The sequence below is a fragment of the Myxocyprinus asiaticus genome, chromosome 20 (genome assembly GCF_019703515.2).
Source record: "Myxocyprinus asiaticus isolate MX2 ecotype Aquarium Trade chromosome 20, UBuf_Myxa_2, whole genome shotgun sequence".
NCBI lineage: Eukaryota > Metazoa > Chordata > Actinopteri > Cypriniformes > Catostomidae > Myxocyprinus > Myxocyprinus asiaticus.
In genome coordinates this window covers 1,758,151-1,785,930 of record NC_059363.1, presented here as the reverse complement: position 1 = coordinate 1,785,930, position 27,780 = coordinate 1,758,151, and the positions used below count along the sequence as shown (strand labels likewise).

The following is a 27,780-nucleotide window of genomic DNA, read 5'->3' as shown; positions in this document are numbered from 1 at the left end:
AAAATGTGACGAGACTGCAGTATACCCAGCAGACTCGTGCAGCGCGTGCAAGCCATTCGTGCATCATGAGCCGGCAGCGCTTCACTTTTGGTTAATTGCACGAGTAAACGCACCCGCTTTGCTTCGATCAGGCTGCGCGGATGACAGCCTACATTCAGTGTTTCATTTGTTTCTTTTTGCTTTCTGAACAACACATGATGTAATAAAGAAAACACCACTATTAATCCTTGAGGTTAACCCAGCATACAGGTACACCCTCCTTAAACCATAGTTACACTCAAAATGACATTAAAAGATTAAAAGAGAAAACATAATGGCACAGCCATTGACCAGGAAAATAAAAAATGGCACTCCATGTCAAAAAGGTTGCCGACCCCTAATTTACACATTTGGTTTTGAAATGGTTGAGGCCGTTACACAAGGACAACTTCTATTCTAGTCCAAACTGCTAGACTGTCCAGCAGAACTGTGGATTCAGTTTTTAGTGGTGTTTGCTAAAGCATCACAATCATTATTGCTCGTACTACGGTTAGTGATTTGAAACTGGGGACATGGATTTATGGTGTTAATTTAGTGCAATTAATTAAAAGAAAAATAAAGCGTTAAAAAATTAACTGTCACAATATTTGTATATGATGAAATGTATTTGAATTATAATATTTATTTTGTTTTATTTTTAGGTATTTAAATCATTATGTGCTAGATTACCTTTATTTAGGGGTCTTTCTCAGTAAATATTATTATGCAATTAATTGTGATTAATTCGAATGATATTTAGGCACATGTAAATAATTTGAGTAAAAAAATTAAACTACTGACAGCCCTAATTGAAAAAAATAAATCCATTAATATTAAATTTCAGTGTGTATCTCCTCCTGCACTGTTTTTGGTTCAGTCTTGAATAATACCTTTAAAACTTGTATGTTTTTTTATTTATGTATTGTGTTTAATTTGTAGTTATTTAAATTATTATGCGCTACATTATCTTTATTTGGGGGTCTTTGTCAGTAAATATTAAAATGCAGTTAATTATGATTCATTCGACTGATGTTTAGGCACATTTAATTAGAGTATAAAAAAAAAAAAATATTGACAGCCCTAATAAAAAATAAATTAATAATACTAATATAAAAAATCCATTTTAAATTTCAGTAACTCGTCCCGCAATGTTTTTGGTACAGTCTTGAATAATACCTTTAAAACATGTATGTTTTTATTGATTTATTTATGCATTTTTTTTAGGTGTGCTATTAACTTTTCTAAGTAATCAGACTAACTGTTTTTTCCTGACGGACATCAGTTAGGCTAGATCAATGTGTGCACGTCTTGCATGCATGTGTTTGTATTTTTATTGACTGACATCTGATTTCCCCAGACATTTTATCAGTGCCAAGATTCTACATGGTCTCCACAATTTTGACAACCAGATGAAAGAAGAAAAACCCAAACTAATATATATATATATATATATATACAGTACTGTGCAGAAGTGTTAGGCACATAAGATGTTTCACAAAAGCATTTGTCTTAAGATGGTTATTTATATCTTCTGCTTCAGTGTGTCAATAGGAAATATAAATGTTATACTCCCAAACATTACTTTTGCAAATAGAATAGAAGAACAGGGAGCCCTGCAACAGATGTCATGGCCCCCACAAAGCCCCCCACTGAACATCATGTCAGTCTGAGATTACATAAAGAGACAGAAGCAATTGAGACAGTCTAAATAGATAGAAGAACTGTTGCAGAATTCTCCATGAAGCTTGGAACATCCTATCTGCCAACAACTAAGAAAAACTGTATCCAGGTGTATCTCGGAGAATTGGGGCTGTTTTAAAAGCAAAGGTGGTCACACCGAATATTGATTTAGCTTTGTTTACTGGACTTTGTATGACATTAAGTGATAAATGAAAACTATTTATGGCATTATTTTTGAAGACATCCTCACTATGCAACATTTTTCACAAGTGCCAAAAACTTTTGCACAGTACTGTGTATGTGTGTGTGTGTGTGTGTATGTGTGTGTATGTATATATATATATATATATATATATATATATATATATATATATATATATATATATATATTTGTTTTTTTTTTTTTTGTTTTTTTTTTTTATTATGAGCTTTTTATTCGTTCATTAAAATGCATTCAATAACTAAGTGCTATTGGTCTAGGAACAGAATCTGGGAGGGCAGCAATGTAAACGTTAACAGATGATGATATCCTTGCAAAAGCTGTGATTTCTGTTCATGATCTTAGAGTTATGATTGTTTTTAGACTACAGCTTTTGACGTCTTGAAGCAGCTGATGGCATGAGTTTTAGTGCGCGTGGCTCATGTTGCGTGTCGTAGCAGCTGACGCTAATAATGGCGTGTCCATCTGCACAGATACACACAACTGCACACATGTTATAGAAACATGAAACAATAAACATAGTTAATCAACTGATCATAGAGGCACAAGTGTTTTCTTGATGTTTCTTTGCATTTGTTGTGCATTTGCTTGCCTGTTTATTCTGTGTTTCAACATGAGTGTATTTTAGGCAGTTCTGCCTTATAAAAGGAGCCTAATTTACTTTATATAATTCCTGCTCTAGACTGTTCAGACATCCCTTCTGTATGTGATGGGTTATGAAAATGTTCAAATCCTTATAATAGGCTGCAGTTCAAAGCAGTTCTGTTTGTGAAATGAGATGCAGTTTATAGCAGGAAATCAATCTGCAGACATGATCAATGTGTAATTTTACACATAATGCAATTTTTTATTTTACATAGAGTGTTTGTGATGTTGAGATGTTAATCACAAAGTGTTCTGTGCTCAGAGTCCCACAGAGATGATGATGGTGATGAAGAAGGAACAGAAGGATGCTGAGCTCGATAAAAAGATTGAGGCCTTACGAAAGAAAAATGAAGCACTTATGAAACGCTACCAGGTGAGAATCTCTGTTTCAACCGTCCTGATGTGCATTAATACATCATAAGCTTGAGCGTGTCATTTCTGCTGCACTAGAATCACCAAACGGAATTGGAAAAAGCTGGAATAGCAAAAATAATGCCAATGGTTTTAAATTACATTCTTAACAAGCACATATGGCACGTCTGCATTGTTTTGGCCACGTGTAGTTTGTGATCCTGTGTTTGTCCTGCTGGATTCTTTGATTGTTTTTTTAACAGGAGGTGGAGGAAGATAAAAAGCGTGCAGAACAGGAAGGGATGTCACTGCACAGCGGGAAGGGAAAATCTGATGATCTGACCATCACCATCAATAACGTGAGCTGTTGAAATATTTTGCACCACATAGCTGCATATTAGACATCAAATATGTTCTGATTGGCTGTGATTTTGTCGCTTCACAAATAGAGCTGACCAATATAACGGTTTTGCTGATTAATTTGTGCTGATAGTTGCTTTTTAGAACTAACAGTTAACAACAAAAATGTATGCCGATAGTTGCCGATAGTCCTTTTTTTTTTTTTTTTTTTAATTCCTACATGTTCCTCTGTGGCCTCTAGAGGTGAAAAAAACAATCAATGACAGACAATATATATATATATATATATATATATATATATATATATATATATATATATATATATATATATATATATATATATAAATATATATATATGTATATCCTCACTTCAATGTATATTTTGTTATTTTAATAAGATAATCAAGTGTTTTGGATTGAAGCGAGGGCATGCAAAGAAAAATGCGATTATATGGAAACGTGCCCCATCAGCACATATATCGCGTCTTCAACTTCATACCTTGTGAAAACCTCATCTTGTGAATTATACTGTGTTATACAAAATCCTTGATCTGGTGAATATTTAGGCTATAAAAAGCTTAAATTTGCAAATCATTAAACATAGAGGATTCTAATGGAGCCAAGTTTCTGTCATTTCAAAATAAGAGTCTCGAAATAAATGTGTATTTCGGGCTTGTTCATAGTTCTGCATTATGCTTCAAATCTTTTTACTTTTTTGGTTGCACAAACTGCTTCTGGGATTTTATTCATTTTGGACTCTTGTAGCCTCTATGTTTGTGGCCCTCATAGAAAGGAATGACTAAAAGTTTTTTAACATTCTATAAATTGATTTCAAAGACTATCGGCCGATTAATCGGTTATCGGCATCGGCAAAATCCACTATCGGTTAACCTCTGTTCACAAAGCATTGCGCTTTCAATAAGGACAGTAAATTTACGTGTTGCGTCATGCCTGTTTAAGGCACTCTGTAAGTCAAATTACACAAGTCTGAACAGTTGATTTGAGGGTTGGAAAAAAAAATCGATTCTCTGATGCAAAAATTCAGAATCAATTCTGAGTTCAATTTAAACCGCGGCAGCACAGTTGCATTTATTTGCACGCCAGACACAGAGCGAGATTTCTAGAAACAAAGTGCAAACTACAGAACTATTAATTCTAAATGAATAATTTAATACTATTTCATAAGATGCATCTTAATGCATTGAGAATCGTTTTGTAATCAAATCGTTACCCTATGAATCGTAATCGAATCGTGAGGCCAGTGAAGATTCTCGAGTGAAGTTTAGTAGCCGAATATTTTTTGATAGAGCTTGAGGTTTTACTCGTTATGAAGTACTAATATTAAATCATTTTTATTCTCAGTGAGACTCAAAGAAGTCCATGAAAATAGCCTGTCATGTTTGTTGTTGTAGGAGCAGCGTGTTGTGACTAAGAGGTCGGGACCTGGAGGGCCAAACCCCACATCAGAGCAGGAGAAGGAGCCCGGAGAACCTGAATCCAGAGTCTTCAGCTTTGGAAGAGGAAAGAGGAGACAACTGCTCGTCACAACATCAGGAAACATCAAGGCAAGACTGATTGAACCGGCATGTCTGAGGCAGATTCAACTCGACTGAACTCAAGTTATTGCAGTTTTTACAAGCCAGCACTGATTTGAAATCCCTCGTCCTTTCTTTTATTCTTCTTCTAAACAGTTTTCTGCAATCATTTCAGCTCCAAATGCTTGATGTACACACTCGTTTTAACTTCTTCAATTCTGGAGCATTGTTTTGCTGCCGCCTGCAAATTTTCTAGGGATGTGCATGGATAGTCGATATTGGGGTTAACCACTCAACGTGCTGCTATTCGAATTCCAAAATCACCATTCGGTTATTTTACACGTGCAATAGAGGTCTTCAACCTGACCCGAACTCAAAGAGTTCTGATAATCTGTCGGGTTTGGTTCAATTTTTCAAGTATAGAGTGAGTTAGGGGCTGTTCAAACATGCTTTTCTGTGCATCTGCACTGTTTTTCTATACATTGTTAATGCGTGCTGGACGCAGGGGTGTAGTTTCCAGGGGGATGGGGGGAAGTAACCCCCCCAATGATCAAAACAAGCAAGTACAACCCCCCCAATATTTATACCATGATCAATGGAAACATGTAGATGCTTCACGCTGCAGCCCCCCCCCAATATTCAAGCCAAATCTACGCCTTTGGCTGGACTTGCATCTTTGACTGTTGTGCTGAATCTCACTCTTTTTCTTTCAGAGTCTCACGCAATATCGGCACATTTTTAGACACAAATGTATCACGAAACACTTGCGTTGTGTTTCATTCTTTGTGCTGCTTTCTGAAGAAGTTCAGGTTGCAAAGAGGACTTCATGTGACTGTTACACCATTAAACATGATTCCAGGTTGTTTTTCACCAGGGAAAGTTTCAGCGCTTGATAAACAGTAAAACAGTGTTTTCCCCTTTTGCTCTTACGTACAATAATTAGACAAGTTCAATGCCATTTGATTTTAAACCATTTCTAAATCAAAGCACCCCAAAGAGGCTATTTAACCGCAGCAGTGTAACTCCACACACGACAATACTTGGCGTTAGCGGCCATATGAAAATGTGAACCTGCCTGGGCGGCGTGCATATACGTACAGACAGTGACAGTTTGATTATTTTTGCTTGAGTTTAATGTGAGATTTTATCATTTGAAGGTCTATTTGTTGTGCAATTTAGGCTCATAGCTCATTGTGCACTTTATCTGCTGCTGTTTTGAGCAGTGTTTGAGGAAATTCCATTGCAATAAACGTTCTTTATTCCCACATCCTGGCGATAAAACGAATAACCATTCGTGAAACCTCACGGTGAGCTGATTGCTCAACTGTACCCATGCACATCCCTGCATTTTTCACACTCAAATTTAAAAGCTCACCTTACACATAGGCCTGTCGCAAAAGCTACATTGATAAACGATTTTATTGTCATATTAAGACCATTTTATGCCACTGATATAGTGATAATATAATAGCATAATAATGCAAGTACACCCTTTCAAAGAGCAATGGACTTTTTATTCTTAAGAATATTCAGACATTAAATATCCTACATAAATAAAACATAAATAAAACCACACAACCAAAACGATAAATAAAATGGACCCTCAGGCTCTGTTCACAAAAATTGCTCTAAATATTAAACATTTGGCACAGGGGTATAGCGAGTCATTCGTTCCTTTACAGGCAATATACTGCCAATCCAGTTTCTCAATGGTTAGGACCTTTGTTAACAAAGTGCAAGGTAACAACATATTAGCTATAAGTTAGATATAAGTAACAACAAGTAGAACAGGATAGGATGGTTATGTTTTAGATGAGTTTTTAGGTTAGTTGTATTGCCACTTTTCATTGCCACTGTTTTTAAACAAAGTTGACATACCGGCTTGTTCACATTAATGGGCTCTCCTCTCTCATTCGGCTTAAAACCAAAATGTTCCCACACCGTAGCTGTGGAATGTGGCTTTGAAACCATGTCCATTTGGACTTATTCTTCCAAACTTTCTGGATGGAATTACGCAGTTATCGGGAAAAACACCTATTTGCCTTGAGTAGCACGTAACCTTCACCTGTCGCTGTCCGCTCTGTGTGTGTGGAAGAGCTGCCTGAGCCCCGGCTCCGACACAGAGTGGACGAGAGCACAGACACAGCACAACTGGCTAAAATGTTGGTGACATTCATTCTTATGTAAACAAACACGCATGTAAACACAATGGGCAATATCGAGGTCAGCAAATAAGATCAAGGTCATATATCATACGATAAGTCGATAACGGAATTATTGTGACCAGATTCCAGTGATTCATAAATAATGCTTATGTTTACAATCTTATGATGAACATAATAAAAATATATAATTTGTTTATCGTGATTTTCTGTTGGACTGCATATTTCATTCTAAACTTCTGAGACATAACACTGGATTATTTAGCTTAGCTCACAGACAAGTAAACAACAGCTCATTTTAAAGAAAACAACCTAAGGTAAGAGTCGATATAGAGTTTGTTGCTATTTGGGGCTTACAGAAGCAGTGATTAGGGCAGACATGAAATGATCATATTTCACTTCAATTTGATAAACATCCAAACTGTAGTGTTATAACATCAAAATACATGAGTCACATTCTTGAGAACGAGAGCTTTCATTTGATATATGACATGTCTATTAAAGTGCTATATGAAACACTTTCATACTCGTATTTCTACATCATTACCAAAAGGTGGCGCTCATTTGCAACATGGAGGTTTTCAGGACTTATCTTGTTATTTTATGGAACATAAATGCAAAAGTGATGGTATTTTATGAAAGTTCAGATTCTAAGCTTTCAAATGATACCGCACGAGGACTTTTATTTTGTAATCATAAACTTATTACATGCGATGATGTTAACTTTGTTTCGTATATAGCCAAAAAATACGTGAAAATAAGCTTTAATATTTGCATATTAAAATTGGTCTGATTGGTCTTTTTTTCTCACATCTGTTTGCATACTGCATTGTGATTGGTCTTTTTCATCCATCTTTGTTTTCAGTCTTTCTCTTTCTATAACTTTTCAGTCATTTTACCTAAACTTTACCTATTTCCTTGTATGTAATGTCACTCCTTGATTTGTGATTTTTGTTTCAGGGTAAGAGAGTATTTGGTGAAAGGAAGGACAGAAATCGCCCTTTGAGTCCAGTGAGGTTGAAACCGTCTGTTAAGGTAGTGTCACAACTGAAACACCCTCCGTCTACAAAAACACAGGTGACAAACACATTATTGTCATGCTCTGATTCAGAACATCTAAGTCAGTGGTTCCCAAACTTTTTACAGTGGCGTACCCCCATTGTCACCTCACGTACCTCAGTTTGGGAAACAATGCTCCAAGTCATGTTTTTACCTTAAAGAAAATGAGTGCTTTGATTGGTGATCGACCAGTAAATGTAGATCAACAGGGTGACTGATGACTGACAAATATGTTTATATGATATGATCCAATTAAAAAGTGCACTCAGTAATATTTGTTAATGTTTACTGGCACCTAGCTGCGTTGATGCAGCATCATGCAAAAACAAAAGTTACCATTCTCAGTCACTGTAAAATGCATTATTCACAGTCAGCCATGATTCATTTAGTAATTGATTTGAATTATTTCAATTAATTTATTTTAGCTTGAAATAAAACACGCACACACACACACACACGCACTCGCGCACACACACACACGCACTCGCGCACACACACACGCACTTCTACACACACAAACTCACACACTCTCTCACACACACAAACTCACACACTCTCACACACACACACTCACACACACGCACTCCTACACACTCACACACACGCACTCCTACACACTCCTACACACTCACACACACACACACGCACTCCTACACACTCTCTCTCACACACACATATATGCACTCGCACACACATACGCACTTCTACACACACAAACTCACACACTCTCTCTCACACACACACATACACACACACACACTCCTACACACTCACACACACACACACGCACTCCTACACACTCACACTCACACACACGCACTCCACACTCACACACACGCACTCCTACACACTCACACACACGCACTCCTACACACTCCTACACACTCACACTCACACACACGCACTCCTACACACTCACACACACGCACTCCTACACACTCCTACACACTCATACACACACACGCACTCCTACACACTCACACTCACACACACGCACTCCTACACACTCCTACACACTCACACTCACACACACGCACTCCTACACACTCACACTCACACACACGCACTCCTACACACTCCTACACACTCACACACACACACACGCACTCCTACACACTCACACTCACACACACGCACTCCTACACACTCACACACACGCACTCCTACACACTCCTACACACTCACACACACACACACACACTCCTACACACTCTCTCTCACACACACATATATGCAGTCGCACACACATACGCACTTCTACACACACACAAACTCACACACTCTCTCTCACACACACACATACACACACACACACTCCTACACACTCACACACACACACACGCACTCCTACACACTCACACTCACACACACGCACTCCACACTCACACACACGCACTCCTACACACTCACACACACGCACTCCTACACACTCCTACACACTCACACTCACACACACGCACTCCTACACACTCACACACACGCACTCCTACACACTCCTACACACTCACACACACACACGCACTCCTACACACTCACACTCACACACACGCACTCCTACACACTCCTACACACTCACACACACACACGCACTCCTACACACTCACACTCACACACACGCACTCCTACACACTCCTACACACTCTCACACACACACACGCACTCCTACACACTCACACTCACACACACGCACTCCTACACACTCACACACACGCACTCCTACACACTCCTACACACTCACACACACACACACACACTCCTACACACTCTCTCTCACACACACATATATGCAGTCGCACACACATACGCACTTCTACACACACAAACTCACACACTCTCTCTCACACTCACACACACACACTCCTACACACTCACTCACACACACGCACTCCTACACACTCACTCACACACTCACACACACACACGCACTCCTACACACTCACACACACACACAACACACGCACTCCTACACACTCACACACACACGCACTCCTACACACTCACTCACACGCACTCCTACACACTCACACACACACACACACACACACACACGCACTCCTACACACTCACACACGCACACGCAGTGTTACACACTCTCTCTCTCTCTCACACACACACACACACACACACACACACACACACACACAAAGGATTTTACTATAAGGAAAGAGTAGAACAGAGGGATCTTTTGGATTATTTGTCATTTGATTGGCTCAAGTATTAGCAGTATTTTGATATGTGTTGATAGAGTTTTAATGGTTTTGAAGTCTTTTATGCCAGAATAATCCAACATGAATTTATGGTTTATAACTGATGCCAGGTAAAATTGTTTCAGACGATCTGGATATTTTTTACTCATTTGTTTAAGGTCTTGGACGGTAACACTTTATAATAAGCACATAGTATAAAATATTTGTAAAGCATAAGTCTATAGTTAATTGATCAATTTTAAAGAATTGTTCCTACATTATTAAAGGTATAGTTTACCCAAAAATGAATCAATTTTATTCACTTATTTTCTCATTTACTCACCCTCATGTCATCCTAGATGTGTACGACTTTCTTCTGCAGAACATTTTTTAGAAGAATAGGCTTATTTCAGCTTTGTAGGTCCTCACAGTGCAAGTGAATGGTGACCAGAACTCAGAAGCATAAAAGTAATCCATAAAAGGTGTGGGTGAGAAACATCAATATTTAAGTCCTTTTTCACTGTAAATCTACACATTTGTCCAGCCCCAACCAGTCGGTGGCTAAATATACACCTTTTATATACGCCATAATGTGGAAGTGAAAGTGAAAGTGTAGATTTATAGTGGAAAAAGGACTTGAATATTGATCTGTTTCTCACCCACACCTATCTCTTCTGAAGACATGGATTAAACCATTGGAGTCATATGGATTACTTTTATGCTGCCTTTATGTGCTTTTTGAGTTCTGGTCACTATTCACTTGCATTGTATGGACGTACAGAGCTGAAATATTCTTCTAAAAATCTTCATTTGTGTTCTGCAGAAGAAAGAAAGTCATACACATCTGGCATGGCATGAGGGTGAGTAAATGATGAGAGAATTTTAATTTTTGGGTGAACTATTAATTTAATAATGCTGGAACAATAATTTTTAATTGATCAGTTACCTATAAACCATTGCTTAACAAATACTTTATATCATATAGTTATTATAAAGTGTTACCAAATGTTTAATTAGGCATATGTAGTTCTCACTTCAAATTTTGTAAAAAAAAACTAAAAAATAAAAAAACTTAGCTAGCGGTAATAACAACCTTTATTAAGCATTGCCTGCTTTAATATTAAGTGTTCTTAAAACAGTTATAAACACATTAATTAAGCATTAAAATATGTCCAACTCATTGTATATGTATATATTTAAATACTTTATTAATTATGGATTTATGCCTTCTTAATGTTCTCATAAACACTTCTTTACCACTGGTTTGCATCAACAGAAATATATTAGTTAGGTAGTGTTAACAAGTTGTTTACTAAGGATGAAAAACCGTTATCAAATTGTTATATATGAACTTATTACAGTACATTGTTTGCTACCAAAAAATCTAAATGAATAACACACTGTATGATGCATATACTCTTTTAATGTATTAGCAATATAGCAACAAAGATTTATAAATGCAGAATTAACTATAAACTAATGCTTTACAAATACTTTATACTGTGTAGTTATTAATAAGTGTTATCAATATCATTTGCCACTTGACTGACACAAAGATGTCTAAATGCTCTTGAATTAATTATTAGTAGGTGTTTTGCTATTGCTCATACTTCTAGTTCATTGTTGGAACAAATTCCTAATACGAATAATTAGACATTAGTGAAGCACTGAAGTTTAGAGTTCGAGTTATATTCGTGAGTTTTGCCTCTTACTAGATTCATTCTCACTGATGTGTGGGAGTTTCAGGGCGTAGACAGACGTGATGAAGTTCTTTCACGCCCAGCAGGGTTGAACCGTCTCCACAGCAGCTGCTCTTGTCCACTGATGTCTGAAAAGCCATGACAAGCCAACTCCACACAACACATCCCTTTGTCTGGCAGACACGACGAGCCGAGTCTCTTTATTGAGAGTTCTTTTGTCTGATTCTTACATGATGATGAGAACGTAAAGAGTGGATTTTGAATGCATCGGTTAACCATGGCCTTACAACAAGATGTATATTCCTGAAGGAAATAACAGTACTTGTAAGGCAACTAAAAGAATAATGTTGAAGTTTGAGGGAAGGATTTGGTTCTGTGTTAATGAAAAGAACTCGACACGTGACTTTGCTGAGAAATCTAAATAAATAAAACACCATCTTGGCAGTGTAAAGACAGCTGTAGATGGTTAAAGGAGTCTTTCCGTCAAAAAATTAAAATTGTGTCATAATTAACTCACTCACAAATTTTTCCAGATCAGTAGGACTTTCTTTCTAACTAAAATCAACTAAAATTAAATAAAACTGAAATTATTGGAAAAAACTGAAACTAAACTACAATACTTTTTCATAACTCCAAAACTAACTAAAATAAAATCAAAAAGATGTCGAATTCATTTTAGGTGTAGTTTGTGATATACTAGGGTGAATATGGACACTTTTGGAAATGTTACTTTTCTTGACACTTTGAATTATGATCCAAACGCCACTTAACCTAACATTATTCCTTTGAAGAAAGCTTAAGGTGTCTTCTAACTTAGTCAGAAGCAAAAAATGAAGAAATATTCAATTCTGGGAAGTAGAACATTTGAAAACCTCTTTTTTGACCAAATCTCTTATTTTTTTAAAGCAGTACTGGTAAAGTGGGACAGAGAGGAAAAGTGTTTGGGATTATTTTGTTGTATTTTCTTATACACTTTCACATCAGAACATAAAGTTAAATTGTACTTTTTTATGACCTGAACAAGATTTACCTCATGTCATTTTACTATACCACTGCTTTTCCCACCAGTAGTCATGAAATGAGCTCTGCTGCATGTCCCAAAGTCAAATCATCAATTTAAAACCTTGATAAAAGCATAGTTCTCCCGAAAATGAAAATCCTCATCATTTACTCACCCTCATGACATCCCAGATGTGCATGACTTTCTTTCTTCTGCAGAACACAAATGAAGATTTTTAGAAGAATATCTCAGCTCTGTAGGTCCATACAATGCAAGTCAACAGAATCCAAAACCTTGAAGCTCCAAAAATCACATAAAGGTAGCATGAAAGTAGTCCGTAAGTGGTTTAATCTTCTGAAGTGATCTTATCTGTTCTGGGTGAGAACAGACCGAAAAACTGCATCGCTTCTAAAGACATGGATTAAATCACTGGAGTTGTATGCATTACTTTTATGCTGCTTTTATGAGCTTTTTGGAGCTCCAAGTGTTTGTCCCCTATTGACTTGCATTGTATGGATCAACAGAGCGGAGATATTCTTCTAAAAATCTTCAGAAAGACAGTCACACACATCTGAGATGGCAAGAAGGCGAGTAAATGAGAGAATTGTAATTTTTGGGTGAAATATACCTTTCATTATTTAGTGTATATATATATATATATATATATATATATATATATAAGCATTTTTGTCCTCCATATTTTGAACTGAAAGGCAGTTTTAAACCAGGGTTTTCTGTTATATTTTCTGTTGTGACATTGCTGCAGTGCAGAGCAGAGCTGTTTGTTCGATAATGGAGGTGTGTTTTATCATGGATGACAGACAGACCTTTAGTGAGTGTGGGAGTCATGATTTCTCAGCTGAGTCATATCTGACATGTTCTCCTGTATATACATGTGCGTGGTATGATTTACCCATAATGCATTACTATTTTGAGTCCTCTGCCTTTACTGATCACTGCAGGATGACTTCAAATGCATTATGATTCCAAACGAATGAAATCATCCCTGCAGCTATAAACAGTGTGAGTTATTGTATGATGTCATCGGTTCCTGTCAGCAAGAGCTCAGATTCTGTAAAAGGCGTTTGTCGAGTTACTCTGGTCGAAATCATGCAGGACGGCACTCCAAAGCAACGAGAGACAGAAATGGAAAAGATAAAAGGGGAAAATCAGTGTAACTCTAAATGACCCTTATTCACCCTCTCTGTCTTTCTCTCAGTTCATTGTTTGCAATCATAATGAGCCCTTAGCTGCATGATTGAATATAATTAACATTTGGATGCTCATTGTTGTGAATGGGTTTATTATACAGCAGATGCGAGTGCAGAGGCGGCATGCCAGTTTGGTGGCAAAATGAGACACTTTTGTGCTCCTGTGTTTGTGTGTGTGTACTGTCACTGTGTCTGTTACACCAGCAGCAGTCTCAGTCTCTACTTTATACTATTTGCAAATTATTTTTATCCAGATATCCACTGATAAACATGTTTAAAAACGATACACACAGTCAAATACTGTATGTCACACGCTCATTATCGCAAAATAAACTTGTATATCCTTGAACGAGTTAATTTGACCTTTCTGGAATCAGGGTTTCCGATATTTTTCAGATACAGTTTTAAAAGAAGAAAATCTTTTCCATGCTGAAATCAAAGGTTTCTACTGACAAAATGAAATTGAGGTAAAGTCAGTTGTGTTTCTAATGTCTGTCTGAACAATTACATGAACAAACTCACATGCACATGCCATAGGGTGTTAAAGATTTGGTTTTAAACTCGTGGTAGAAAATCTTGATAATCCACAATGGCAGACAGATGTGCCTTGTGTTTTATCCACATGAGGGCAGTAGAACTCTGCAAACTTTACTGTTTAACTTTCAATATATACCTCTTTTTGTGCACTTTGTTTCAAGACTTCAACAAATAATTTATAAGTATATTATTTAATTTTTGAATGTCTTGTTCTACTATTAACATTTAGTGTCCATTCAAATGGACCATTGTCTTACAGTAGTATTTAACACACTTTCAATGAAGCCCATCATTATAATTAATTGTAAACGCATTATAAATACATTAAATTGCCTTCATAATGTAACCTTATAATGTGTTATGATTTCTCAGAAATAATTATTGCTAGTTATAATACATTGTAACAATCTATTCATAGTTATACCTGAACGAGTATAATGCATTCAACATCCGATTTTATCTTCAGAAGTTGTAATGTAATACATATTTTAGGAATCATATAAGTGCTGTCATGCATTAGCAGCATAGTTTAAACAGTCATAATGCTTTATCATGTGATCATATACCATTATAAGTGCTCTCTGCCTGCTTTAAGTTACAAAAGCAATGTCTTATAAACTGCCATAAGTGCAGTAGACGTCAAGCTTATATAATGGAATTCATATTCAAATGCACATAATACAAATAAACACAGACCATAATGAATTATGGTCAAACATAATAACTATTCTTAGATATGATAGCCTTAATCTATAACTATGAATTGGTAAGTATTATAATATATTATAATTGTGGTTACAATTATTTATAAGAAGTTATAACATATAAGGCTTATTATGTCAGTATTATGAGACATTACAAATGCATTATAATGAGTTATAGTCAAAGATATAACTGTGAATAGGTATGTATATTATTGTGTTTACAATTATTTATAACAAGTTCTAAGATATTGTAAGGCGTATTATGATACATTGCGAAAGTGTTATAATGCATTATAGTCAAAGATATAACTATGAATAGGTATGTATATTATAATTGTGTTTACAATTATTTATAACAAGTTCTAAGATATTGTAAGGCATATTATGATACATTGCAAAAGTGTTATAATGCATTATGGTCAAAGATATAACTATGAATAGGTAAGTATATTATAATTGTGTTTACAATAATTTATAAGTTATAACATAAGGCATATTATGAGGCATTACAAAAGCAATAATGCATTATAGTCAAAGATATAACTATGAATAGGTATGTATATTATAATTGTGTTTACAATTATTTATAACAAGTTCTAAGATATTGTAAGGCGTATTATGATACATTGCGAAAGTGTTATAATGCATTATAGTCAAAGATATAACTATGAATAGGTAAGTATATTATTGTGTTTACAATTATTTATAACAAGTTATAATACGTTTATAAGATATTGTAAGGTGTATTATGATACATTGCGAAAGTGTTATAATGCATTATAGTCAAAGATATAACTATGAATAGGTATGTATATTATAATTGTGTTTACAATTATTTATAACAAGTTATAATACATTTATAAGATATTGTAAGGTGTATTATGATACATTGCAAAAGTATTATAACGCATTATAGTCAAAGATATAACTATGAATAGGTATGTATATTATTGTGTTTACAATTATTTATAACAAGTTATAATACATTTACAAGATATTGTAAGGTGTATTATGATACATTGCAAAAGTATTATAACGCATTATATTCAAAGATATAACTATGAATAGGTATGTATATTATAATTGTGTTTACAATTATTTATAACAAGTTCTAAGATATTGTAAGGCGTATTATGGTACATTGCGAAAGTGTTATAATGCATTATAGTCAAAGATATAACTATGAATAGGTATGTATATTATTGTGTTTACAATTATTTATAACAAGTTATAATACGTTTATAAGATATTGTAAGGTGTATTATGATACATTGCGAAAGTGTTATAATGCATTATAGTCAAAGATATAACTATGAATAGGTATGTATATTATAATTGTGTTTACAATTATTTATAACAAGTTATAATACATTTATAAGATATTGTAAGGTGTATTATGATACATTGCAAAAGTATTATAACGCATTATAGTCAAAGATATAACTATGAATAGGTATGTATATTATTGTGTTTACAATTATTTATAACAAGTTATAATACATTTATAAGATATTGTAAAGTGTATTATGATACATTACAAAAGTATTCATGCATTATAGTCAAAGATATAACTATGAATAGGTATGTATATTATAATTGTGTTTACAATTATTTATAACAAGTTCTAAGATATTGTAAGGCATATTATGATACATTGCGAAAGTGTTATAATGCATTATGGTCAAAGATATAACTATGAATAGGTAAGTATATTATAATTGTGTTTACAATAATTTATAAGTTATAACATAAGGCATATTATGAGGCATTACAAAAGCAATAATGCATTATAGTCAAAGATATAACTATGAGATGATAAGTATATTATAATTGTGTTTACAATTATTTATAACAAGTTCTAAGATATTGTAAGGCATATTATGAGGCATTACAAAAGCAATAATTCATTATAGTCAAAGATATAACTAAGTAATTGTGGTTACAATTATTTATGTGAAGTTATAACATTTTATAAGGTGTATTATAAGATGTTGCAAATGTATTATAAAAAACTGTAATCAAAGATATAACTATGAACAGGTAAGTATCATAATGTATTATTATTGTTTTTACATTTATTTATGAGAAGTTATAATATTTTATTAGGCATATTATGAGCCTGTACAAATGCAGTAATCAGTAATTTGTTTGTTATTTATAAACAAAATAATAATATTTGCCACCACTCTCTTTCTGTTTTCTCTTCTCTTTCATGTCGGTTGTTTAGGAGGATACAGGAAAACAGAATGTGAAGAGTCGATGTGAGGAGTCTCGTGGCGTCTCTCAGAGTGACGCTTTTGTTCCGGTGAGTGAATCTCGTCTGCTCAATCAAATGTGGTCAAATAGGACGTCAGTGACATTATGAAGCAACATTAGTATTTGTATGTTTTGTGACCAAGCATCATTGACATCACACCTGACACCTACTGGCATATTTGATTTGAGAGCTACAGTGGAGGGGAAAATTTTCATTGAATAATGACTTAAATTCAGTATGATGACTTTGCATCTCGCTGTAAATACTGAGACTCAAATCATATTCCTGTCTTGTAGGCCACTGAAGGGTTTGAAGCGCTAAGTCTCAGTGAATCGAACCTCCTCTCATCCAGAAGAGAGCAGCTCGAGTACCTGCGATGGAAGAAAGAGCGCGAGAAGATCGACCGAGAGCGCGTCGCCCGACACAAAAACTCCAAAGGCCAGTGGAGGAGAGCCTGGGACCTGGAGAAGAGCGAGCTGATGTAAGCCAGACACGTGCGCTTGTAATGCATGCCTGATTTCAGTTCTAACACGAGTGTGCCCTGATTTACTTTGATTTCCTTGCTGTAGGTGTTGTTGTGAACGTTCTCTCTGCATGTTTAACAATCTCTTACATAATTCACAGCTGTTTGAATCTTAACAGTGTCATTCTTGTCTTTCTTTTGCCACCTAGACACATTCAGAGTTTGTTTACATACATGAACAAAGTCTTTAGTTCTACAGTTTTTTCCTGCATTACTTCATTGACCTGAATCATGAAATCCATGTTTACCAGGAATGTATGTTTCTTTCTTAATACAACTTCCTGATCACGTTTTTCCACAGAATAAAAATATTTGTCTTCAGATTTTCTTTTTTCCTTACGTTAATGAAACGGGGTGCTAGTGGCATTTAATGTTGAACTTTTAGCCGAACATATCAGTGGTCAGGACTCTGTTTAATATCATGAACGTATTAAAGGTTCTTGTTCATTCTCAGATGACGATAAAATCACTGTAGATGTCAAACTGCTAAAAGCGTCTTTGCCAAATCGTGCATCGTCTCATATTATCTGACAAACAAGTGACGTGTTTATTTTCTCAGTGACATTCAGCTGTTGCATGAAGTTGCCACTAGCTCAAACTATGATTTATTTTATTAAAGCAGAATGAATGCATGAAAATCTTGAAATTGAGTGGGACAGAGTTTATAAATCTAACCCAAAACTAATCAGAAATTCCTACATTGCCATCAATAATAGCCCAAATCATCTTGGATCAAAGTTTTATTTTAGCTTGTAGACCAGTCTGTGCTTCAAAATGGTTTGGTAAGCATGTTTATTTTATTTTTTTAAACAAGGGGGTATTTAGGATAAATTGTCTTCATTTCTCCATTAACTCTGCTCATGAGACATGAATTACTCTGATATACGTCATTGAATCAAACAGTTAGTTCAGTGATGGCTTAAAATACAGTAATCTAATCAAACATAGCACTTGTAATACTTGTAAATCGTGCAAATTGTGCATGTAAACAATACACATGTAATAAAATATACAGTATGTATGTACGAGTATTGACGCTGACTACCACCCCTGGAGTTGCGAGTCCAAATCCAGGGCGTGCTGAGTGACTCCAGCCAGGTCTCCTAAGCAACCAAATTGGCCCGGTTGCTAGGGAGGGTAGAGTCACATGGGGTAACCTCCTCGTGGTTGTGATTAGTGGTTCTCGCTCTCAATGGGGTGTGTGGTAAGTTGTGTGTGGATCGTGGAGAGTAGCATGAGCCTCCACATGCTGTGAGTCTCTGCGGTGTCATGCACAACGAGTCACGTGATAAGATGCGTGGATTGACGGTCTCAGAAGCGGAGGCAACTGAGACTTGTCCTCTGCCACCTGGATTGAGGTGAGTAACCGCACCACCTACTAAGTAGTGGGAACTGGGCATTCCAAATTGGGAGAAAAGGGGATAAAAAAATAAAGTAAAAAATAAAATATAGGGTGGGGGGGGCGATGAAGAGGTTCTTCAGCCTTACTGATGGTGCTGTTGGGGTACTTATGGCACAAAAAGGTTGGGAAACACCTTGTAAAATGATGAATTACTTTTTATGTAGATTTTTAGAATTAAAGGTCATTTAGAACATGTGAATAATTGCTGTCCTGTGGCTAGTAAGGGCACGCTTACGAAAAGCAGATTTTGTTTGATTCAGTTTGTGGTTCGTAAAAATTGTATCATGCGTTCATACGAATGGGCGGATAGTATGTTTCTTATGACTAATACAAATTATTTAAATCAAAATGACATCGAATGCTTATTCTTAATTATTTGAATTAAAGAAATGTTTCAGGTTCAATACAAGTTAAGCTTAATCGATAGTTTGTGGCATAATGTTGATCAGCACAAAAATAGTTTTGTCTCGTGCTTGTTTATTAAAATGTAAACAGCAAAAATCTGTTACAGTGAGGTACTTACAATGGAAGTCAATGGGGCCAAACATTAAAATACTCTGTGTTTAAAAGTATAACCACAAGACATGAACATTTTACAGTATGTGTTAACATGTGTGATACATTCAGGTTAGTAAGTGATTTTATCACACTAAAATCATGTTTACACACATATTGTGGTTACACTTTTTAAACAGTGAGTATATGAATGTTTACGGACTGGCCCCATTCGCTTCCATTGAAGTGACGTTTGCTCTTTTTATATATATATATATATAGGACGAGACAAAAAAAATTTGTGGTGGTAATGCCACAAATGCTGTCGGATAAATGGAAGAGACTCTGAACTCTCCACACATGTACTTTCAGTCACACAAACAAGACTTAAGTCCAAACGATAACAAGTGTCTGTGTGTCTTCAACGTTTGAGATGCTTAAATGAGTTTCTTCTGTGATAAATATGCCTCCCCTGTGAGCGGTATTGAGTGGACTGGATAGGAGGTTATTTTTAGAGCCGTTTGAATGCCTTGCCTTATTTGGGAGAGTTTGTGAACACTCGAGATTGTCCCGGGCAGCAGGACGATTCAGGATTTAAACGTTTAGTGGTAGCGCAGAATGACATCATCAGTAAGTGTTCAGTACAACAGGACAAAACACTGCAAATCAGAATGATTGTCTGTTATTGATGTGCTGTTCAACTTCTGCTGTGAAATGTTCTTGCAGTAGGTTGTCTGGACAGATAAAATGCATGACTGGAGAGTCGCAATATAATCCTGAGTTTCAAAATGTGTTCAGTTGTTAAACATTTAAAGGAACAGTTCACCCAAACATCATTTACTCACCCTCAAGTCATGACCAAATTACTTTCTTTTTTTCTGTGGATTACAAAAGGAGTATGCTATTACAAATAAATGGGGACTGAAGCTCTCAAGGTTCAAAAAGGACACCATAGCACCTTAAATGTATCACAAAGCTATCCTAAAATGTACAGTTACTGTGCCTACCAATAGACAAGCATAAACCTGCCTGGACAGACATAGAAATGCATGCTGATCTTTTCTGCAATGTAAAGATGTTTTCATTAACTCATCTAGTAATTATCTGCTAACAGAGAGTTTGATTAGCATGTCTTGACCACTGGAACACCTGCTCATGTGTTGCTGATATTGTCCATGATTATGATTTTGTGTGGCTGACGTGTGTTTTTTCAAAACGTTGTATCTGTAGGTTTTCTGAAAAAGTACATGGAGGAACAGAGAGAGAAATGCACAACAGAGGTGAGCAAATCCATTACTGGTGACATTAAAATGTAAATCATGGAGCAAATAGAGAATGGAAAGTAAATTATTATTATTATTTTCTTTTAAATTCGCTGCTTTATTTTTCCACATCAATGATCGATTTTCTGCTGCATATATAGAAATTTAAATATATGTATATTGAGTGTTTTGTGTTGATTCACATCGGCTTATGAGAGTTAATTATGTTTGATTGTCAGGAAATAGAAATGCCAGAAGAGGAAATCTGAAATCAGAAGAATCCAGACCAATGTCAGACAGGGGGCGGGGCGGTAGGAGTGTCCGGGAAACCTGTTTAGAAGCAGTCAATGTTTTTGCAATTACATTTGGCACTGAAATTACACACCTCTGCTTTAATAACCACTTAGTACACGAGTGGCTTGTTCCCACCACCTACAAAATAATGTGGGCTTTGCATTGAAGTGTAATAAGTAGACGCACAAAGCTGCATTAAAATTGTGTATAGTTTTAAGAAATAAAGCGTGGAAAATAAATCATCCAATTTTGAAAACTCTTTTTTTATATATATGTTTACAATTTCGAGTTTCTAGAGTCCAGAGTTCTACCACTTGAGGGTTTGAGATCTGGTGACATTGACTAATTTCTTTACATTTTGTTAGACTGCCCGTTTAACAACTCACTAAATGACTGTTTCAGTGATATTCGCTCTAATATTCATACTCATTCCATTTACATTGAGCTTATCTAATACGTAAGAAGTGAAAAATCATGGTTATACCAAAATTGCATGCAAAAATAAATTATTCGTAATTATGTTGGCCTGACGAAGCAAACATACTGTTATTCTACAAACTTGGTTTAGAGCTTTTTCAAAATTTCTAAATCGAGACCAACATTTCTAACAATAAGGCCCGTTTCACATTGCAAGCATGAGCAGTGTGTGAGCAAAGCGTATTTTATTCTGCCGCCCGTGTTTTCCTTTTCTCCCAATTTGGAATGCCCAATTCCCACTACTTAGTAGGTCCTCATGGTGGCACGGTTACTCACCTCAATCCGGGTGACGGAGGACAAGTCTCAGTTGCCTTCGCTTCTGAGACTGTCAATCCGCTTAACGTGCAACTTTGCGTGTTGCGTTCAGTTTCTGGGCTCATCTGCTTTCCTGAATATAGTGTGCATCATCAATAAGGTGCATATCGCATATCGAGTCTTAGTACATTAAGCCACTGTAAGGGGATTCAGTGGAAAGGAGGAGGCGAGAACCGGCTTAATAATATAAATAATAATTTAATAAACAACTTAAACAAAACACACAACCAAAAACACACAGTACAGCTGCCTGCAATTCTCTCTCTCGAGAAACTGTCGTCTCTGGCCGCCTTTATCCCTTGCGCGCCCCATCAGGCTGATTGGGGACCGGGTGTGTCTCATTCCAGCCCGGCCCCACCCTCCTCGGCTCTACACTCCTCCCGTTGCCTCAGGCCGGGGAGCCCCCGGCATGATGTACATCCCCCACCCTTCCTCTCTGGGGGGGGGCCGTGCCTTACGCCCCGACTGCCGGCGGGTCATCCCCGCCTTCCTCGACCTGGGAGGAGACAGGAGGGGAAAAACAACAAAACAAAATGGCGAGGGAAAGGCCAACACGGAGCGACAGAGAGAGAGAGAGGAGAGAGAGAAAAAGAAACTCACCGGTTCTCTGATGCGCCGTCGCCTGGTCCTCGATCACTACTCCACCCTCTCAGGCGGACTGCAGCCGCTCCTCCCCGGGCGGACCGGAGTCAGACCTCCGACCCCCAGCGGACAGAACGCCCCTCCATGTTCCCGGCGTCCCGTGGGGACACTCCTCTGCCCCTGGCAGCGGCCCTACCACCCCAGGCGGTCGGGGAGTCGCTTCCCTCCTCCCCCCGCGGACGGCGGTCTTCTCTTGACCCCTCCGCGTTCCCGGGGGACGGCAGGGCACTCCTCCGCCCCCGGCAGCGGCTCCCTCGCTCCAGGCGGTCGGGGAGTCCCGTCCCCACTCGCCTCGCAGACGGCAGCCGTTCCCCGGTCCGGGTGGTCGGGCTACTCCGTCCCCCGTCGGACGGCAGCGGCGCTCCCCTGGGTGGCCGGCAGTGTCGAGAACTCTGCGACGGGAATCCCTCCTCCTTCCCGGGTTTCCGCACCAGTGTAAGGGGGTTCAGTGGAAAGGAGGAGGCTAGAACCGGCTTAATAATATAAATAATAATTTAATAAACAACTTAAACAAAACAATAACTATAAACACACAGTACAGCTGCCTGCAATTCTCTCTCTCTCGAACTGCCGTCCCCGGCCGCCTTTATCCCTCGCGCGCCCCATCAGGCTGATTGGGGACCAGGTGTGTCTTATTCTAGCCCGGCCCCGCCCTCCTCGGCTCTACAGCCACGTTAAGCGTTTTAGAATGTCCAAGATGTAGTTGCACTGTAGCTTTGCATACGCCTTGCTCACACTTGCGATGTGAAACTGCATTTCAAGATACATCCACCAAACTTGGCACAGACCTTCAGGCTGTTCTGGAATAGTGTGCTAGGTCTTTTCTTACTGACCGGAATTACTGTTTTCGCATGGCAGACAATCAAAAATCTGAAAAATCCCATGGACTTTACATTGACGAAACGTTCAGATGTGCCAGTGGAATGCTCGTTAATTCAAACTTCAATTGTCAAAAATTCAAATGTAAACAAACCCACAGAAGGCCTTTAAGTTGCTTTAAGTTGCTTTCTCTCTCCAACACACTCTCACGGTGAAATCGTCAGGATTCGTACGACTTTTCTAAATTTGGCTAATTCGTATGATATCGTGCGGCTGCACTCGTTTGAATTCCTACAACTTTCACTACAGCCAATGACGTCACTGGACATTGTTTCCATCTAATACGCAACAATTACTTGCTTCTGTCACACAACAGCTTCCTATCATGTTTACACACTCTACTGATCGGTTATGTTTAGATAAGGGGTTTGGGTAAGGACATAATATTAATAAGTATGTCCTTAACGCCTCGTGCGCAGAACTTATGCTTACTTCCGCATTAGAAATCCGGGCATTTGCATGTGATGAAGTCGTACGAGTTTATGTGAACAACATCATGCGAGACCATACGAAATAGCCAACTCGTAAATTATGTACGAATTTTTCATGAGATCGGGTTGCTTACTGCAATGTCTGTATATCCGTCAAACTTAAAAATTATAAAACTTGTTTAAACTTATAGACAAGGCTTTGTCATGCCAACATCAAAGTTTGTCTTGACGATGTAGTTCAATTTAATAAGCACTTATTGCAAACCACATGCACTGCAATGAAACATGATTTCAGTGTTAATTTTCATTCACAGCTGTAGAATTTCACTGGTTTAATGTGCAGTGATCTCAAAAATGTTAAAATACCTCAATTATATCTTTTGCCACCATGTAAGTTACAGAGTTCAATACTCTTTGCTTGTGTTGAGTGTTTGGGCAATTTAGATTGTAAATGTGATCTGTAAGATTAGCTATAGAAAAGAATAGATCATGAGCTGATAATTTAAAGATAATTTCTGTTGACTTGAGTCGGGTGTCACACAGGAAATGATCTTGATCTTGAGTCAGGGTTTGTACTAAGATGTGATTGATATTATTGAGGATTAGATCATAAACAATATTACAAAATCACATTCTGTGTTGTGTGTTGATTTGTTTCTGGTTTTTGTAGGTCATCATCAAGCACGGGACAGGAAGGGTAAGAGTGTTCCGGTGATGGGCAGTAAAGCGATGGGTAAAGACCGTCTGACGGGTCGAGCCAGAAGGTGAGATGATCTGCAGATTTAAACAGCTAACTGACATTATAAAGATAGTTTATGTGCATTGTTTCCTGAATCATTTAGAATAATATTCTGCCACAATTATGTCTTGCATAGATCCTGCTTTAACACTGATGGGAAATGCTTTTCAGAGAGACATCTGGTTATGTACCGACACTCAAATTTAAAAGATCACCATTCACAGAAATTCAGAACACAACACAAATAAAAAAGTGTCTTATTCATAATGCATTATTTATATTGTATATGTTTACCATCTTATGATGAACAAAGTTTAATATATATATATACATTTTGTCCTAATTTTATAAGCATGTAATTCTGGTTCTGTTAACTCTATCTCCCTGCAAAAATAAAATTAATTTTATTCCACTAGATGTCACCTTCCATCATAGTATGCAGATCTGAAATGCAGGTGGTTCTCTAATACATCTCAGCCCTCACAGATGTGCTCGTCCAATTTTTCAATTCATGCACTACCCCCATTGTTTCGTCTAATATCTCGGCCTCTGAGTGGACTAGAAGCTCAATCTACATGTCATTAGAAACCTGAGATTCTCCCTTTTGCAAGCATCTTACCATCAATTGTCAATAACATATTTTCTCTTATGATTTATTTAGCATGCTTTTCCTGCTGGAATGCAATTTTTGTTCTGGACATCTAAGATATAATATTGGTTTTTTTTCAGCCAAACAAGCTTACGGACAGGCAAAAAAAAAAAAAAAAAAAAATGGCTAGTTTTTATAAAACTGCCTTAGGTAAGAGCAGATATAAAGTTTGTAGCTATATCAGAATCAGCTTTATTGCCACATATGCTTACACATACAGTACAAGGGCTTACAGAGACATTTATATTTGATGTCTAAAAGAAATAATATTTCACCTTGTGATTCTTTTGAAATTCAGATACATAAATTCAATTACAGTACAAATAAGCTTTTCCCAAACTGTCACATAGAAAAAGTTTTGCAAATTAATAGCGTTACAAAATATGTAAAGAAAATAATTTTGATGTTGTGACTGTAAACGATTGTAAATATTTTCTCTATTTGCTTCGTAGATGGGACGCTGAAGAACAATTGCAGGTGAGATTTGTGGAAAAGCCTTTCAGATTTGAGGTTAAAATGTTCTTGGTTATTTATGATCTTTCTTATTTATTTCTTTGTTGCTTCTGCTAGGTTTATCAAGGGAGCAGTCTACAAGAGTTTCTGGAGGAACTAGATGCTCTATGTGATCCTGAGGTGGAAGACATCAATCCAGACACTGAAAACCAAGATGTTGCCATAAAGCCCCGTGCATCTGAAGAGTCGTTCAAAACACAGAAAACCATCAGAGTCGTGACCTCTGACCGGACAGAAGAAGAGAATGGACGTATTTCCACAGAAATACCCCATTCAGAGACGTCCTGTCTCAAGGCCACCGAGAAAAAGGTACGGTTTTTAGAAGAACTTATTGATGAAGACAATGTAACTACAGAAACCAAGGCCAGCATGCTGAAAACACATGCACAGGGTATGAGCGGCTCCACCCGGGAAAACAACAAACTAATGTTGACACAAAATAAGGATAACAGTGAATGTGTCCAGGAAGTGAAGACAGCAGACATGCCCCTCAAAGGTACTGAGGTGAGACTAAACTCTCCAGAACAGGAAATCTGTGAGAAGAAACTTCCAGAAGTAAATCCTGGTACTGAAGTCACTGAAAGTGAAGCCAGTGAAGCATCTTGTCCCAGATCCAGTTCAGGAAATGGAAATGTTTGTGTATCGGTAGAACTGGGCCAGAACCAGCCCGTGGAACACACCAAGAACTGCTCGTCAAGAGGAAATGGTAGGAATATATATGATCATCTGAAATAAATAATAATCATAAGAAATATTAAAAATTATGAAATGAATGAATGTGCTATTTTTTACAGTAGGACCAATTATTGAAATGCATTTATACCTCTAAAAAATCCTTTTAAAAAAAGTCATTAAAAAGTCTGCGGAAACACGCCTTATGCAAGAATTGTTTTAAATTTATCTCTGATTTGCTACAGTATATCTGCTCTGTTGAAAACTGAAATGATATGATCATTTGGCAACTTAATGCTGAATGGTGGTAAATGCAATTAAAATGGCATTACCTTTCAAATATTTCTTCCTCAAAAGTAAGAATCGTTTATGGAACTGTTAAGAGGAATCGGAACCAGAATCGTAAAAGTTCCTTACAATTCCCATCACTATAAATAATTAATATCATAATTACCATGGCTCATCTAACCATAAGTTATCCATCTTAAAACAGTAGGTTTTGGCATTCTTTATCAGCCTTATCTGATAGTCGTTTTATTGTTTATTGTAGGATGTTACAGTCCAAATAAGATAAAACCTCGATAGAGTGATCAGGATCTTGCATCACCCTGATGAGGTTTATTTTGCAATAATGACTGGCTGAATGTACATTATCCTGCGTATTATATGGTTAGCTTCCAAATGAATAAGTAAATGGACATGAAATATTGATTTGCATTGAAATTGTGTTATTATGTGAGAAGAAAGAGACCACGGAGTCTCCAGAAACAGATGAACTCCACCTTTGGTTTGTGTCGGAGTTATGTTGGTGTTTATTTTGTGGAAATGACCGTCTGACTGCTCATTATCCCGCTTATTACAT

At 36.9% G+C, this 27,780-nt stretch overlaps 1 protein-coding gene across 2 annotated transcripts in view; it reads left to right on the top strand.

Annotated features, from left to right (window-relative positions):
- Window positions 1-27,780, top strand: part of LOC127410702 (coiled-coil domain-containing protein 9B) — a 34,154-nt gene that overhangs the window by 2,403 nt on the left and 3,971 nt on the right. The window contains exons 2-12 of one of the 2 annotated variants that reach the window (XM_051645889.1): window positions 2,826-2,936; window positions 3,178-3,273; window positions 4,687-4,839; window positions 7,932-8,006; window positions 17,596-17,673; window positions 17,922-18,106; window positions 21,276-21,325; window positions 21,547-21,618; window positions 25,016-25,109; window positions 26,186-26,210; window positions 26,304-26,952. In XM_051645889.1, the coding sequence (XP_051501849.1) occupies window positions 2,826-2,936; window positions 3,178-3,273; window positions 4,687-4,839; window positions 7,932-8,006; window positions 17,596-17,673; window positions 17,922-18,106; window positions 21,276-21,325; window positions 21,547-21,618; window positions 25,016-25,109; window positions 26,186-26,210; window positions 26,304-26,952 (1,588 nt within the window). The remainder of the gene's footprint in view (window positions 1-2,825; window positions 2,937-3,177; window positions 3,274-4,686; window positions 4,840-7,931; window positions 8,007-17,595; window positions 17,674-17,921; window positions 18,107-21,275; window positions 21,326-21,546; window positions 21,619-25,015; window positions 25,110-26,185; window positions 26,211-26,303; window positions 26,953-27,780) is intronic. The other variant, XM_051645891.1, reaches the window with a different exon arrangement.